Here is a 13,732-nt window from a genome sequence, read left to right on the forward strand (position 1 = left end):
GCTGTCTGGGCAGAGGCAGTCAACAGAGGGTCCTAAGTCAAATGAGTTCCTAGCTGTGGAAGCTAGACATTCATGGTTCTCTAAAGTATTCTCATGTCCAAGCCCAACTGAAATTTTCCATAATTAAACCATTGCAAAAAAATAGTAGATACCATACTCCAACACATGACACTTTCCATTCATGAAGGATTGCTGCCCTTGGAGGAGGAGAATTTAGAAGTTGAAGCTTTTTCAACATCAGTCACAGTGAATGAGACCATAGTTGTATATCCGGATGGCTGATCACTGAACATTTTGTTGGAGGATCCCCTCTTTCTCCTTTTGAAGTCTCCCCTAAGACAAGGTTAGGGGGTCGGTATTTGTCTTTCTTATCTCTAACTTTAAAGGCAGATTTAGAATTTAGAACAAAGCAAATGTAATTCTCACAAGAATCTCACTTTCAATGCCAGAACAGTTTGCCTTTACTTCATCTACATATTAGACAGCAGTAGGGAAAAGGAGTGGAAAGTTTTACTTTGTCAGGGCTTGGAAAATCATAGCTCATTTTAGTGCTGCCAAACAAAAGACCAGCCTAGGTTCTTGTGCTATCTGACAGACACTTAAGGTCAAATTTATAAGGGCCATATTTTTTAAATTAGAGCTTTGGGCATTATCCACATACTGTGTTGATATATATTTATGTGCTTTTTGAAATAATATAACATACACTTAACTCAATTTATGAGACAAATTAAAATGAATAAAGTTGTGGCAGCCATGCTTAGCATTTTATAACAAAATAGTAAATGCACAGTTTAATTCACTCTCTTATTTCTACCATAACAGGGAAATTGCTGCAAGTTAATTCAGGTGCCAAAGAACAACTTTTCTTTGAAGCTCCAAGAGGCAAAAGACATATAATAAGGCCCTCAGAGGTAACAGTCCTACATAAAGATTTTAAAAGATATTTGGGGGCTGGAGAGATGGCTCAGCAGTTAAGAGCACAGGCTGCTCTTCCAAAGGCCCTGGGTTCAGTTCCCAGTATCCACATGGCAGCTCACAACTGTCTGTAACTCCAGTTCCAAGGCTTCTGACACCGTCACACAGACATACATGCAGGCAAAACACCAATGCATATAAAATAAAAATAAGTTATATATTTAAAAAAAGATATTTTGCCTTTGTTGGAAAATATGCATTCTAATCAAGCCTGTCAATCTTAATTAAGAACACAGGTTGCTGCCTACCTTTAGACTTTTTAATTTCTGAGGACAAGGGATGACTGTGTCGCTGACATCGTGATGACATTCTGCTCAGTACTGTTTCCTGAAGACACTGAGTATGCTAACAAACTGAATGGCACATGCCACCTTTTCCATGCATCATGCCATTTTGTGCAATGCTTTATATGAATGTAATTTTTTAGATATTTTCTCAGTGTTTATTTGTAGTAATAAATAATATTATCCCTAATGATAATGGAAGATACTTTCTGAAACTGTTTTCTTTTCCCTGTGTTTTCCCTATGCCCTTTGCTTGACATGTAATTTTTTAATAATTGAGATCAAGCCTATGAAAAACTTAGAGTCTGGTACTTGCTGCTAATGCTGGCAATCTAAGTTCAATCCTCAGAAAGTGGAAGGAGAGTACCGACTCCCCATATACACTGTAGCGTGAGTACCCCTGACTCACATGCATATACACACACTGAAATATTTTTAAAGAAAGATTTGTTTTAATCTACTATCTCAATATTTCTTAGCCAGAGTAGTTTGCCCCCAGGAACATTTGTCAGTGCCCATGGAGAAGGGCCATACTGGCATCCAAGGGGTGAAGGCCAGGGATGCTGTTAAACACGGCTACCTGCATAGACCATTATAACACAACAAAGAATGATCTGGAATAAGGTGTCAGTGCCGGGCCTGAAAATAGCTGATCTAGTTCATGGATTATACAGTGATTAAAAATCTAGTTAAAATCTTACAAACCTTTATTATGGTCAGAGTTCCAAAATTCCAAAGTATGCTCTTGATCTAGAAAAAATATTTGATTGTCGTATTGGCTTATTGAGAAATGGCAATACTACTTTAAATATGCAACTCAGTTGCTGGATACAGTGCTTGTGCCAGTAATGTTAATACTTGGGAGGCTGAGACAGGAGGATTACTGAGAGTTCAAGCCCAGCGTAGGCTACAGACTAAGACCCTGTCTCATAAAAAAGAGCAACAATAACAACAATGGCAGTTAAGAATTGGGGCTCAGCAACCAAAGTTTGTCATCTACAACTACTCATTTGAAAAGTCGTTTCTCTTAAATAAAACAAAAAGAAATAAGGCTATACAAAATGATCACACTCTTTATCCTCCTGCAGATTGAGAAGATAGAATGGGACACATGGACCTGTGTCCTAGGGCCCACCTGTGAAGGAATCTGGCCAGCACACAGCGACGTGACTGATGTCAATGCTGCCAGTCTTACTAAAGATGGCTCCCTCTTAGCCACTGGGGATGATTTTGGTTTTGTTAAGCTTTTTTCATATCCTGTGAAGGTAATATTGCATGTTTATTATAGATTTGATCTATTTCATTAGTTGACCTAAATCTATCTGTTGCACCTGAGTGGACATTTTTTATTTGAATGCATGGGCAGTGAGAAATAATATTTATTACTTCTGTAATGCTGTGTAGAAACCTCCCTCATGCTGTGTTTAAGTGAATGACTTATGTGAAATTCTCATGACATAGAGGTCCTGCAACCCTACTCGTATGAACTGTGGGCTCGTCTTTACATCTAACACTCTGCCTTTCTAGCACAGTTCCAGAGACCAGGAACTTGCTGTCACTGAAAGCAGCACGATTGTCTTTAAGCAGCTTCTGCTGTTAACAGGCATTACTTGACCCCGAGTTGAGCTCCTGTTTGCAGCCTGCACTTGCCTCTTGATCACTGAGACATCTTTCCAGCCCTCTAACAGCCTTTATATGTAGGAGCACTGTACCCTGCAGGCTCATCTCCTGTCTGGGCATCAGTTTCCTTCGGCCATTTCCCATGTGGCATGATTTCTAGCTGTCTCTTCCTCTATGCTGACATCATCAGTCCCTTCTCCAGCTGCCTAGAACTGAACCAGTACTTCCGATAGAACCTGACTAGCTCACAGCACAGCCAGACTATTAGCTTCTTGGTTTTGAATTTACAGTTTCATTGAATAAAATTAAAACGTCAGCAGCTGAGTTGAAATTGTAGCTGAACTATACGTGTAGCTGTCATTCTTAAAAGTGTTTGTGTTCCTACCCTGTACTTGCAGAATCTAGTTTCTGAACTCTGCTTATAGTGCTTTGTGTCTATACCAAGAGAGCTTTTATCTTGCTTAGCTTGTCTATCCTAGCCACATCTTTCAAATGCCTTCAGGACTGCTTACTCTGTTCTAGCATCATGTCATCTTGGTTTTACATTCTTATTTCTAAATCATGGAAAGAGATAACAGTCAAACACCAGTGCCAGATGCCCCCATCAGTGTCCGTTCCATGTGTCAATCTACATTTAATTTCAGTACTGTAACTGATAACAGATATTTAAAACTCTCTACAGTACTATAGCCTCCTCCAAGACATCATTAAAATACTTGATGAAATGAACCAGCTGGAAGAACATGCTGTAATTCCAGCACTTGAAAAACAGACACAGGATAAGGGGCTTCCAGCCAGCATTGGCTACCAAGCAAGTTTGAGACCAGCCAGGACTATATGTCTCAAAACAAACATACAATAAAAAATGTTGTAAACATATAGCTAAAAGTCATGCTTATTGTGTCTCTGTCATCCCCAGTTTCTCCTAAGGACCCGCCCAACAGAAGAGGTAAAATCAGTTCACAGTCATGGGTCCTGCCCTCCAAATCCCTTGTTGAACGCCTGTCTAACATCTCATCCCAGACTGCATCAGCTCACGAGTCAATACTTCCCAGTGCCTGCTTGTTTGTGGGAGCGGCCTTCCCGTGTCTGATACCACCTCTTCTGGTCACATTTGATAGTTCATGGAGTTCATGGAGTTGATAGTGTTTGTGGTCACATTTGATAGTTCATGGAGTCGTGCAAATGGGCTGGCTTTCCCCTTTGGAAGGACGTTCTCTTTGACAGAGGAAATAAGTACATTTTCTGTCTGTTACTGTAACATCTATCCTAAGAAGTCTTCTTAACTTCCCTCTGTTTTACTTGTTTTTACTTCCGTTTTCTGGTTCATGCAAAACTGACACGTTTAAAATGAAGCATACAGGTTTCCTCAGCACCCACTCCAGGTCTTTTGGATGTTTTTTGGTTTTGTTCTCTTTTGTTAGACCTGGTCACATCATCACTGTCAGAAGCCTTTTCTAATGACGTGTCCAGTGCAGACATTACTGTTCATCCCACATTCATTAGCCTTCACCCAGTGATCCATTACTTCCCCTCACCTTGCCTATTTGGTCAGAGTTCAGTTCTCAGCAGCCATTTTCCTTGATTCTTCTACTTTTAATTTTTTTATATGTGTGTGTGTGTGTGTGTGTGTGTGTTATACATATGTGAGTGTATGTGTACATGCTTATATATGATGACCAGAGGTGCATGTTGGATATCTTCCTCTATTACTTTCTATCTTATTTTTTAATAAAAAAAAAAAAACCTACATGCGGGGGTGTTTTGCCTGCATATATGTCTGTGCATCACAAGTGTGCTTGTACCCTTGGAAGCCAGAGAAGGCATCCAGTCCCTGGAATTAGAGTTATAGGTGTTGTGAGCACCATATGGGTGCTGGGACTCAAACCTGGGTCCTTTGGAAGAGCAGCCAGTGCTCTTAACTGATGAGTCATCTCTCCAGCTCTCTACTTTGGTTTTTGAGACGGAGTCTCTCCCTAAGCCTAGAGCTTAACAACTGGCTAGATCCCTAACAAGGAAGCTCCAGGAATCTGCCCCAGGAGTAAAGTGACAAAGTCTATGACCATGCCCAGATTTTTACATGGGAGTTGGGAATACAAACTCAAGTCCTCATGCTTGAGTGGAAGGCATTTATTAACTGAGCCATCTCTTCAGCCCTCCACTCTTCTTCATTTTAAAATGAAACTTCTTTTAGGACAATTTTTAAAAAATGTGATGCCTTGGTTTGACTCAAGGTTTGGGAAATTCTTAGCTGAAACCCTGTGGTACTATTGTTTTTTACTCTTGTTCAGGTGGGATGCCTGGGGCAGTCAACTAAGCTGTGCCCTTCAGGCTTACAGAGTTCCAGGGCAGGATCTTAGATATTACACCAAAACCAAAAACAAACAAGGGCAGAAATAAGCAAGTGAGACTATACTAAACTAAAAACACTATATACAACAGTGGAAATTATCAAAGAAGTCAAAAATCAGCCACCAAAGTGAGAGAACATTCACAGTGTCTGATAAAGGGTTAGTAACTGAAACACAGAAGGAACTTGGACAGTCCACAGACACAGCTCAGGTGGAGGGTCAGTGGACAGTGCTTGCCTGACACTTGCAAGTACAGCATTTAGTCTCCACAACCTAAAAAAAAAAAAAAAAAAGATTGGGGCTGGAGAAGTAGCAAATAGAACACAGTGGTTTATATTTGTGAATTTTTGAGGAACCTGATGCTGTTTTCCATAATGCTGTACCAATTTGCATTCTCACCAACATTATCTTAGCATTTACATCCATGTCCCCTTTTCTCCACACCCTCCCAAACACTTGTTCTTTTGTCTCTTGGGTACCAGTTGTCCTAACGTATGTGGTGATATCTCCTATGGTTTCAATTTGCATTCCCCTGATAAGTGACGTTGAATGGCTTTTCATACCCCTATTTCTCATTTCCATGTCAGTTTTTTTGTTTTGGTTTTGTTTTTGCAGAAATGTCTGTTCAGGTCCTTTCTCTGTGTGTGTGTGTGTGTGTGTGTGTGTGTGTGTGTGTGTGTGTGTGTGTGTGTGTCTGTCTGTCTGTCTGTCTTTCTCTCTGGTTTATTTTTATTATTTTAAAAATTATGTGTGTATATGAGTACAAGTGCCCTCAGAGGCCAGAAAGGGGCCTTAGATGACCCGGAACTGGAGTCAAAGGTGGTTTGAGTGGCTAACACGGGTGTTAGGAATAGAACTCCAGTCCACTGGAGGAGCAGGAGGCACTCTTAACTATTAAGCCTTCTTTCTCTTCACCTCACCCCACTGCCCATATATATCAGGCTGGCCTTGAATTTACTGTCTTCCTCCTGCTTCTGCCTTCCAAGTATTGGTATTGCAGGTCTGTATAGGCATATTTAGTTCTCCCTATTTTTTTTAATCTAGCTTTTCTAGCTCACTTCTCTTACCCAATTAGTGTACACTATGCTGATGAGTATAGTTGCTCCTCCAGCTGCTCTGGGTCTGTTGAACAAATTCACTATTAACTGAATACATCATAGCCCTAACTGTACTGTGAATGAGTGTGTGTCCTCCTTCCAAACACATCACAGCCCTAACTGCACTGTGAGTATATGTCCTCTCTCCAAACACATCACTGCACTGTGAGTGTGTGTCCTCCTTCCTAACTGTACTGTGAGTGTGTGTCCTCCTTCCAAACACATCACTGCACTGTGAGTGTGTGTCCTCCTTCCAAACACATCACTGCACTGTGAGTGTGTGTCCTCCTTCCTAACTGTACTGTGAGTGTGTGTCCTCCCTTCAAACACATCACTGCACTGTGAGTGTGTGTCCTCCTTCCTAACAGCACTGTGAGTGTTTGTGGAAAGAGGAGCTATACAGAAGTAAAGCTGAATGAATTCATAAGCATGGAGCACTGGTCTAACAGAGTTAGTGAGTTATAAAAAGAGACATGAGAGCCAGGCCTGGTGGCACACACCTTTAATCCCAGCACTCAGGAGGCAGAGGCAGGTGGATCTCCGTGAGTTTGAAGCCAGCCTGGTCTACAGAGCAAGTTCTAGGACAGCCATGGCTACACAAAGAAACCCTGTCTCGAAAAATCAAAATAAATAAATAAATAAATAAGACAGCAAAATCAGGTGTGGTCGTGCATGTCTACAATCCTGGTACCTTATAGGCTGGCCTGGAAGTATCCTAAGTGTGAGGTTGGGCTGGCTATAGAATGAACCTTGCTTCAGAGAGGCAATGCATGGAGTTCTTATTCCTGCCACACAACACTCTCCTGTGTCCAAAATGCAAACTTCATTTGTTATCTAGCATATCTTAAATTGTCTTCTTGGTCATCTTACCTACTGCTTTTTCCCCTAGTTACTAGGCACATCTTCCAGGCATTGTTCTTCACTTGGCAAACATATCCCTATGTATTTATTCACTTTTACAGTCACAGTCCTTCTTTGCAGAAATGTGTGTTCAGATCTCTTGCTAAATTTTAGTTTCTTTCTCTTCCTTTTTTAAGATTTATTTTTACTACTTTTTAAAATATGTGTATGTATATATATGAGTGGTTGGGTATGTGTACATGAGTGTAGGTGCCTTCAGAGGCCAGAAGGGGGCATTAGATCTTGGCACACAGAGCGCTAGAGGCCTTGGAAATACTGCCCGCCTGTTGGCTTCTCTGGTCTTACCATTCTATGAGCTTTGTTGAGGACTGGGTAGTTTCCAAGTGACAGGGAGGGTCAGCAGCTCCAGAGAGCTGCAGGACTGAAGCCCCAAGCCCTTGCCCCTGTTTCCTGCCATGTGTCTACTGTTTCAGGCTTCCCAGTACACCAGTCCGAAGCCCTTGGGAAGCCTCTTGTAAGTTCTGGGCTAACATTTTCTTCTGGCACACGGATGGCTGGCTCCTGACCCAGGAGTTCATGTGGCTTACCACATTGCATAAGGTATTCCCTGGGAGCCACTGAGAGGATGGAAAAACCACCTCTTTAAGTGGCTCTCACAAGAGCTCCTTCTGCCAGGCTATGTCTCATGAGCCCAGAATGGAAGCTCTTCTGGTGCCAATGCTGGCTTCCCAGCACTTGTCAAGACAACCCTGGGGACAGCCAGAGGCATACCCCACCCTCCACCCCTCAACACCTGCTGATACAGTGGTGCAGCCTGAGTACCCCACTCCAAAAGCTTCCAGTAATGACTTGAAAACTGGGTTTTATTTATTTAGATTTGTCTGGTGGAAAAGAGCTTGCTTTGTCTTTACAACAGTTCTTCGAGTGGTTTCTGCTTTCCAGTGTCCATGGAAGAAACTGCTGTGGCATTTGTTTTAGACATTACTTGAGGTCCCTTGCCCCCTTCCGTCCTTGCCTGGGTTGTGATGGGGACTGGTTGGAAGTGTCAATCAGGAGTTCACACTAAACACCTCTGGGCCTGATGCGTTTGATGTTAGAGAGACACACAAACAAACTGTATTTCCTTACTTCCCAAATACATCTCAAAAATACATGTTGAAGATCTATTGTGGCCAAGCACTGTCTTATGGAGAGACCGGCCCTGCCTGCACAGAGCATGCATTCTCATGATACTAGCAAAATGGCTGCTTTGAGCAGTTTTGTTACATCCCAGATAACAGAACAAACCATGGGAATAATGAGCCGTGACTGGTAACTGCCAGCTTCTGGCTTTATTTGCAGGGACAGCATGCAAGATTCAAGAAGTATGTGGGGCACAGCGCACACGTCACCAACGTGAGGTGGCTGCACAATGACTCTGTGTTGCTCACAGTAGGAGGTGCTGACACAGCCTTGATGATCTGGACCAGGGAATTTGTGGGGACCCAGGAGAGCAAACTAGTTGATAGTGAGGAGTCAGATACGGATGCAGAAGAAGATGGAGGTGAGTCCCAGTCGGCCATGTCCCTCCCTTCCATTATAATGGTACCTTTCTCTCTGCTCCCTCCCCTTGAACACCTGAAAACCAGCTCACACCCCAATCTCTTTCTGTTGTTTGAGGCTATGATAGTGATGTTGCTAGAGAGAAAGCCATTGACTACACCACCAAGATCTATGCTGTGAGCATCAGGGAAATGGAAGGCACCAAACCACACCAGCAGCTAAAAGAGGTGTCCATGGAAGAAAGGTATGGTGTTTGCAAGGTCTGTTTGCATTTTTTTTGTACCTAACAACAAACCTATTTGAACTAGAGTACATTTCTTTGCCCTTGAATTTATACCAAAGTGAGACTTTTGTTATCTGCCTATGGAGTATTAACCTGTGCACAGACTTAAGTTGAGGAAACTGCCCAATGCCCTCAGCACAAGCCAAGAGTCATTCACAGTTATGCAGATTGGTTATGGTGTATGGCTTGGATAGGCAAGAAATTTGCCTGGACTGGGCTTTGCTCACCTAGGGGAGGGAGCAAGAGAGCCCCAAAGGCCCTTGAATGCATGACTAACAAGACAGCTTGCTGATCGGCAGGACAGGAGGGCAAGCTTTTGAAGCGGGGTGGGGGATGTTGACGGAGTGGTGGAAATCCTTGTGTTCTGACCAGTCTTTCTGTGATTCGCTGTCACTTGATGTACTTCCCATTACTGTGCCCTCATTTGCCCAGCTCTGTGCAGGGGCTGGCATTTCCAGACATGACCCATTTGTTTTGTCCCTGTGAATGCTGTGCATAGGTAGTAGGCTATCTTGTACCTTTCTGATCTTCAGTTTGACAAGAGAAATTGCCAAACATTGTATAATTTTAAAATGCAAAGCTTGTAATTACATAATTAACTATGTCCCTAATTGGGAAACATAAATATTTACTGAAAACTAGAATCAGAAGAGAATCTCAGTGATTTGGCCCAGACTGATGAACATCTGGAAAGTTCTCAGTGAGCTCTTTTCCTTGAGGTAGGCTGGATGATCAGGGTTACCTCGACACAGCACTGTATGCTGAGATTCAAGGTTTTGCTTTTGTTAGAGCCTTCTGCCTAATGAAGCCATGTGATAAACATGTTCCCCACTTACTCTCAGATGTGGGTTCAGATCCAACCTCTCACTTCAATTCAGTGACCGACTTTGGGTAAGCTTGCTGAGTGGTGGGTTGACCATTGGTGAGATGGATGCTGAGGCAGGAAAACCCTAATTCTCCTCTTGAGTCCTTATTACATGTTACATGTTAATTCTCCCCTTTGAGTCCTTATTGCATGTTACATGTTAATTCTCCCCTTTGAGTCCTTATTACATGTTACATGTTAATTCTCCCCTTGAGTCCTTACTACATGTTACATGTTAATTCTCCCCTTTGAGTCCTTATTGCATGTTACATGTTAATTCTCCCCTTGAGTCCTTATTACATGTTACATGTTAATTCTCCCTTTGAGTCCTTATTGCATGTTACATGTTAATTCTCCCCTTTGAGTCCTTATTACATGTTACATGTTAATTCTCCCCTTTGAGTCCTTATTGCATGTTACATGTTAATTCTCCCCTTGAATCCTTACTATATGTTACATGTTAATTCTCCCCTTTGAGTCCTTATTGCATGTTACATGTTAATTCTCCCCTTTGAGTTCTTATTGCATGTTACATGTTAATTCTCCCCTTTGAGTCCTTATTGCATGTTACATGTTAATTCTCCCCTTGAATCCTTACTATATGTTACATGTTAATTCTCCTCTTTGAGTCCTTATTGCATGTTACATGTTAATTTTCCCCTTTGAGTTCTTATTGCATGTTACATGTTAATTCTCCCCTTTGAGTCCTTATTGCACGTTACAGTGCAAAGGAAAAATTTTCTTTTGCTTAAAAAATGGATTTTTCTGAAATGATTTTAAAAGTATAGTTTCTTTTTCTTAAAGTAACTACAAGGAGAAAATGATGTTAAAGAACTGAACAAAGAAACATACACACATGAATGCAGGAACAGGCCTGCCACTTAATTGATCTACCCAAGAAAGGCATTTGGTCTGAGTTAAATCTTTTTAAAAAATAAAGTATCCAGCCTCTCCAACTTCACATTCCATCCTGAGTAGAATTGGCTTGCCCATTATTCCAAGGGTGTTTAAGCTGGGTTCTACACCACTCAGTGGGGCATCACATGGAAATGAGACCCATCACTAAAATACCACCATCTTGACTCCTGGTTCCACGTTTGATTTGAAATCACAAATCATACAACCACTTCTTGTCTTATTACCTCTTTGCACAGCTCTATAAAAAGCCATGCTGTCTAATTTAGTATGAGATGGGGAATGAGGAGGGTAACAGTTTTCCATTTTAAAATTAAAACTTGTTAACACACATTATTTTCTTTATTTTTTTCAGATTGAAGAATTGTTATGTTAGGGCACACTGAATTGAGTCTTTCTTTTTCAAAAAACAAGAAAAAATTCTTGGTAGAGTTATAAGCAAGCATTTGTCTACTGTCACTTTAAAAGATAATTCACCCTTGAATGCAGTGAAGAAAACATGTAGTAAAGAAAACCATTTTAAGAAGAGTAAAAGGTCCAGGGAAAGGATCAAGCCTTTTCTGTAGACAGCGATTTCCTTGATAACTTAAAAAAGCTTGACAGCCTCAGTTTGTAGAGGGCTTTTACCCACAGAGACAGATGCACAGCATGCTGGGAGCAGAGTGTGCCCATGCTAGCCAGGGCATCGAGTTAGGATGTAGAGAGAAAGTCCAAATCTGAGCCAAGGACAAGCAGCCTCTCCCATGCTGGTCAGTGACTTTAGGGGACTCTGGACTTCAGAGATAAGACGAGGCAGTTCTAAGCACAGAAGAGAGAAGCATCAGGCAGGAAAAATCAGAATGAGTGATAGAGTGTGGGGTAAGATATTTTGCATCAATCATTTGGAAGCAACTGAAATTTTTTATTCCAAAGACAGCCATGGATTGTTTCTAATTAGATTCAAATACTTGACTTTAAAATAGCTATGAGACTACATCATGCCTTCTTGTACAACTTCTAACATATTGTGACTTTTTATTCTTCATAAGTCGTATGACCTTCAGTTCCAATATTTTGGGAAGTGAGAAAATTGAGGAAAAAATAATAATTACTCTGAAGAGAATACTGGCCTACACTTAGCACATATGAAATATGCCAATCACATTTCAGCTTTGCCTCAGCTTACCATATGTCTTCACTTGGACTCCTTCAGCCTGCCCCATCCTTGGATGAAGCTGCTGCCCAGCAACCATGTAGGGTGCATGACCAGGAGTGAGGTGATACCTGCCCAGTTGTTTCTCCTCCCACAGTCTGCTCTGCGGGTTCGTCCCGTTCGCTGAAGCCAGTCAGGAGCTGAAGGCTGGAGGAGAAGGGCTGGAGATGTGGGGAAGGGCACACAATGCTGACTACATCCCCCTGTATTGCTTTTGCTGACTGAAACTTGGCAGCTTTAACGTGGGTCCTCGTGCTCACACAGCAAGCTCTTTTACCCACCGAGCATCTCCTTAGCCAGGCGTTTATTTTCAAGCGCCTGCTGTTTAACATGAGTGTTTCCTGATAACTTAACCATCTGCATGAGGAGACTGGAGAGATGCTCTGTGACTAAGAGCACGTGCTGCTCTTGCAGAGGACCCAGATTTGATTTCCAGCACCACATGGCAGCTCACAACGTCTGTAACCCTCTTCCAGCCTCTGCAGGCACCAGGTACACATGCAGTGCACTTATATACATGCAGGCAAAATGCCCATACGCACTGAAAGATAATAAAATTTTAAAACTAGACTGTTATGAAGGACAGTAATAATAGAGATTTTAATTTACTATATTCACTTGGAACCTACATTCAGACAGAAACCTACCTTCAAGGTAAAGACACAGCATGAGCACAAACTGGGCTATCTTTATGGAAATTGGCACAGGGACAGCCACTCACTTAAGTTGGAGTTTTCTCTGTACACCTGTATTGGACACCTGCACTGTTTTCCAACCCCACAGTAAGCACTGGGGCGTGCAGCTTTTGATGAGTAAAAGGATCTGGGGCTTCAATTTCACCTGTGACTAAAACAAGTTCAACCCAACTTTCTTTGTGTTCTTATCCCAGAAGCTGTGTAAGCTGTGGCCACGAATCAAAATCTCACTTGACCTGAGGCACAGTTATTCTTTGTTCATAAAGGTCTTGAGCTGTTGCCAGTCTCTCGCGCTTGGTTTTTGCCCAAAAAGGCATTTCTAAAAATAAATTATGTAGCAAAGTTTTTAATTCTTAAATTGCATTGTCTTAGCACCAGTTTAATGTACTTTTATTTATTAATTATGAATAACTGTAAAATTATGGTGCTTCTTTTAGTCACTAATGTATCAGATATATTTAGTTTTTTACATGTATTCATTTGTTTGCATGGAGGGGGTACATTTGTGCCACCATGCAGGCCAGAGGGCAGCCTGTAAAAGCAGTTCTTTCCTTCTGTCATGTGGGTCCTGGAAGTCAAACTCAGGTCTTCAGGGTCAGCAGCTTCCCTGCTGAGCCATCTCACTGGCTCTAAGTAAATATATTTGGTCTAGATACTCAACTGGTGTGTGTGTGTGTGTGTGTGTGGAGAGAGAGAGAGAGAGAGAGAGAGAGAGAGAGAGAGAGAGAGAGAGAGAGAGAGAACCTCCTAATTTCCTAAAAGTATTTTAAAATGACTTTTAAACTATTTTATATTAATTACTTTTCTCATGGTTTGACAGACCCCTGACAGGAGCAGCTGCATTAGCCAGGGTCCCCTAGAGGAATAGAACTGGAAGAATGAATATATATTTTAAAAGGAACTTATTAGATTGGCTTACACAATGCAGTAAGAGTAGACCAACAATGGTCGTCTCACACTGAGGAGACACAACCTGGTGCTGAGGGCCTGGAGCATTACTGGAGAGTCACTGAACTTCAGCCCCCAGTGGAGGCTCAGAGAAGCAGGTT

At 41.8% G+C, this 13,732-nt stretch overlaps 1 protein-coding gene across 1 annotated transcript in view; it reads left to right on the top strand.

The window, feature by feature from the left end:
• The window catches only part of Eml6 (EMAP like 6), a 145,666-nt gene that overhangs the window by 100,018 nt on the left and 31,916 nt on the right, over positions 1–13,732 (top strand). Inside the window, exons 23-26 of the mRNA XM_059275183.1 lie at positions 826–914; positions 2,351–2,527; positions 8,533–8,734; positions 8,851–8,977. Of these exons, the coding sequence (XP_059131166.1) occupies positions 826–914; positions 2,351–2,527; positions 8,533–8,734; positions 8,851–8,977 (595 nt within the window). The remainder of the gene's footprint in view (positions 1–825; positions 915–2,350; positions 2,528–8,532; positions 8,735–8,850; positions 8,978–13,732) is intronic.

Source organism: Peromyscus eremicus, chromosome 10 (genome assembly GCF_949786415.1).
Source record: "Peromyscus eremicus chromosome 10, PerEre_H2_v1, whole genome shotgun sequence".
In the NCBI taxonomy this organism is placed as follows: domain Eukaryota; kingdom Metazoa; phylum Chordata; class Mammalia; order Rodentia; family Cricetidae; genus Peromyscus; species Peromyscus eremicus.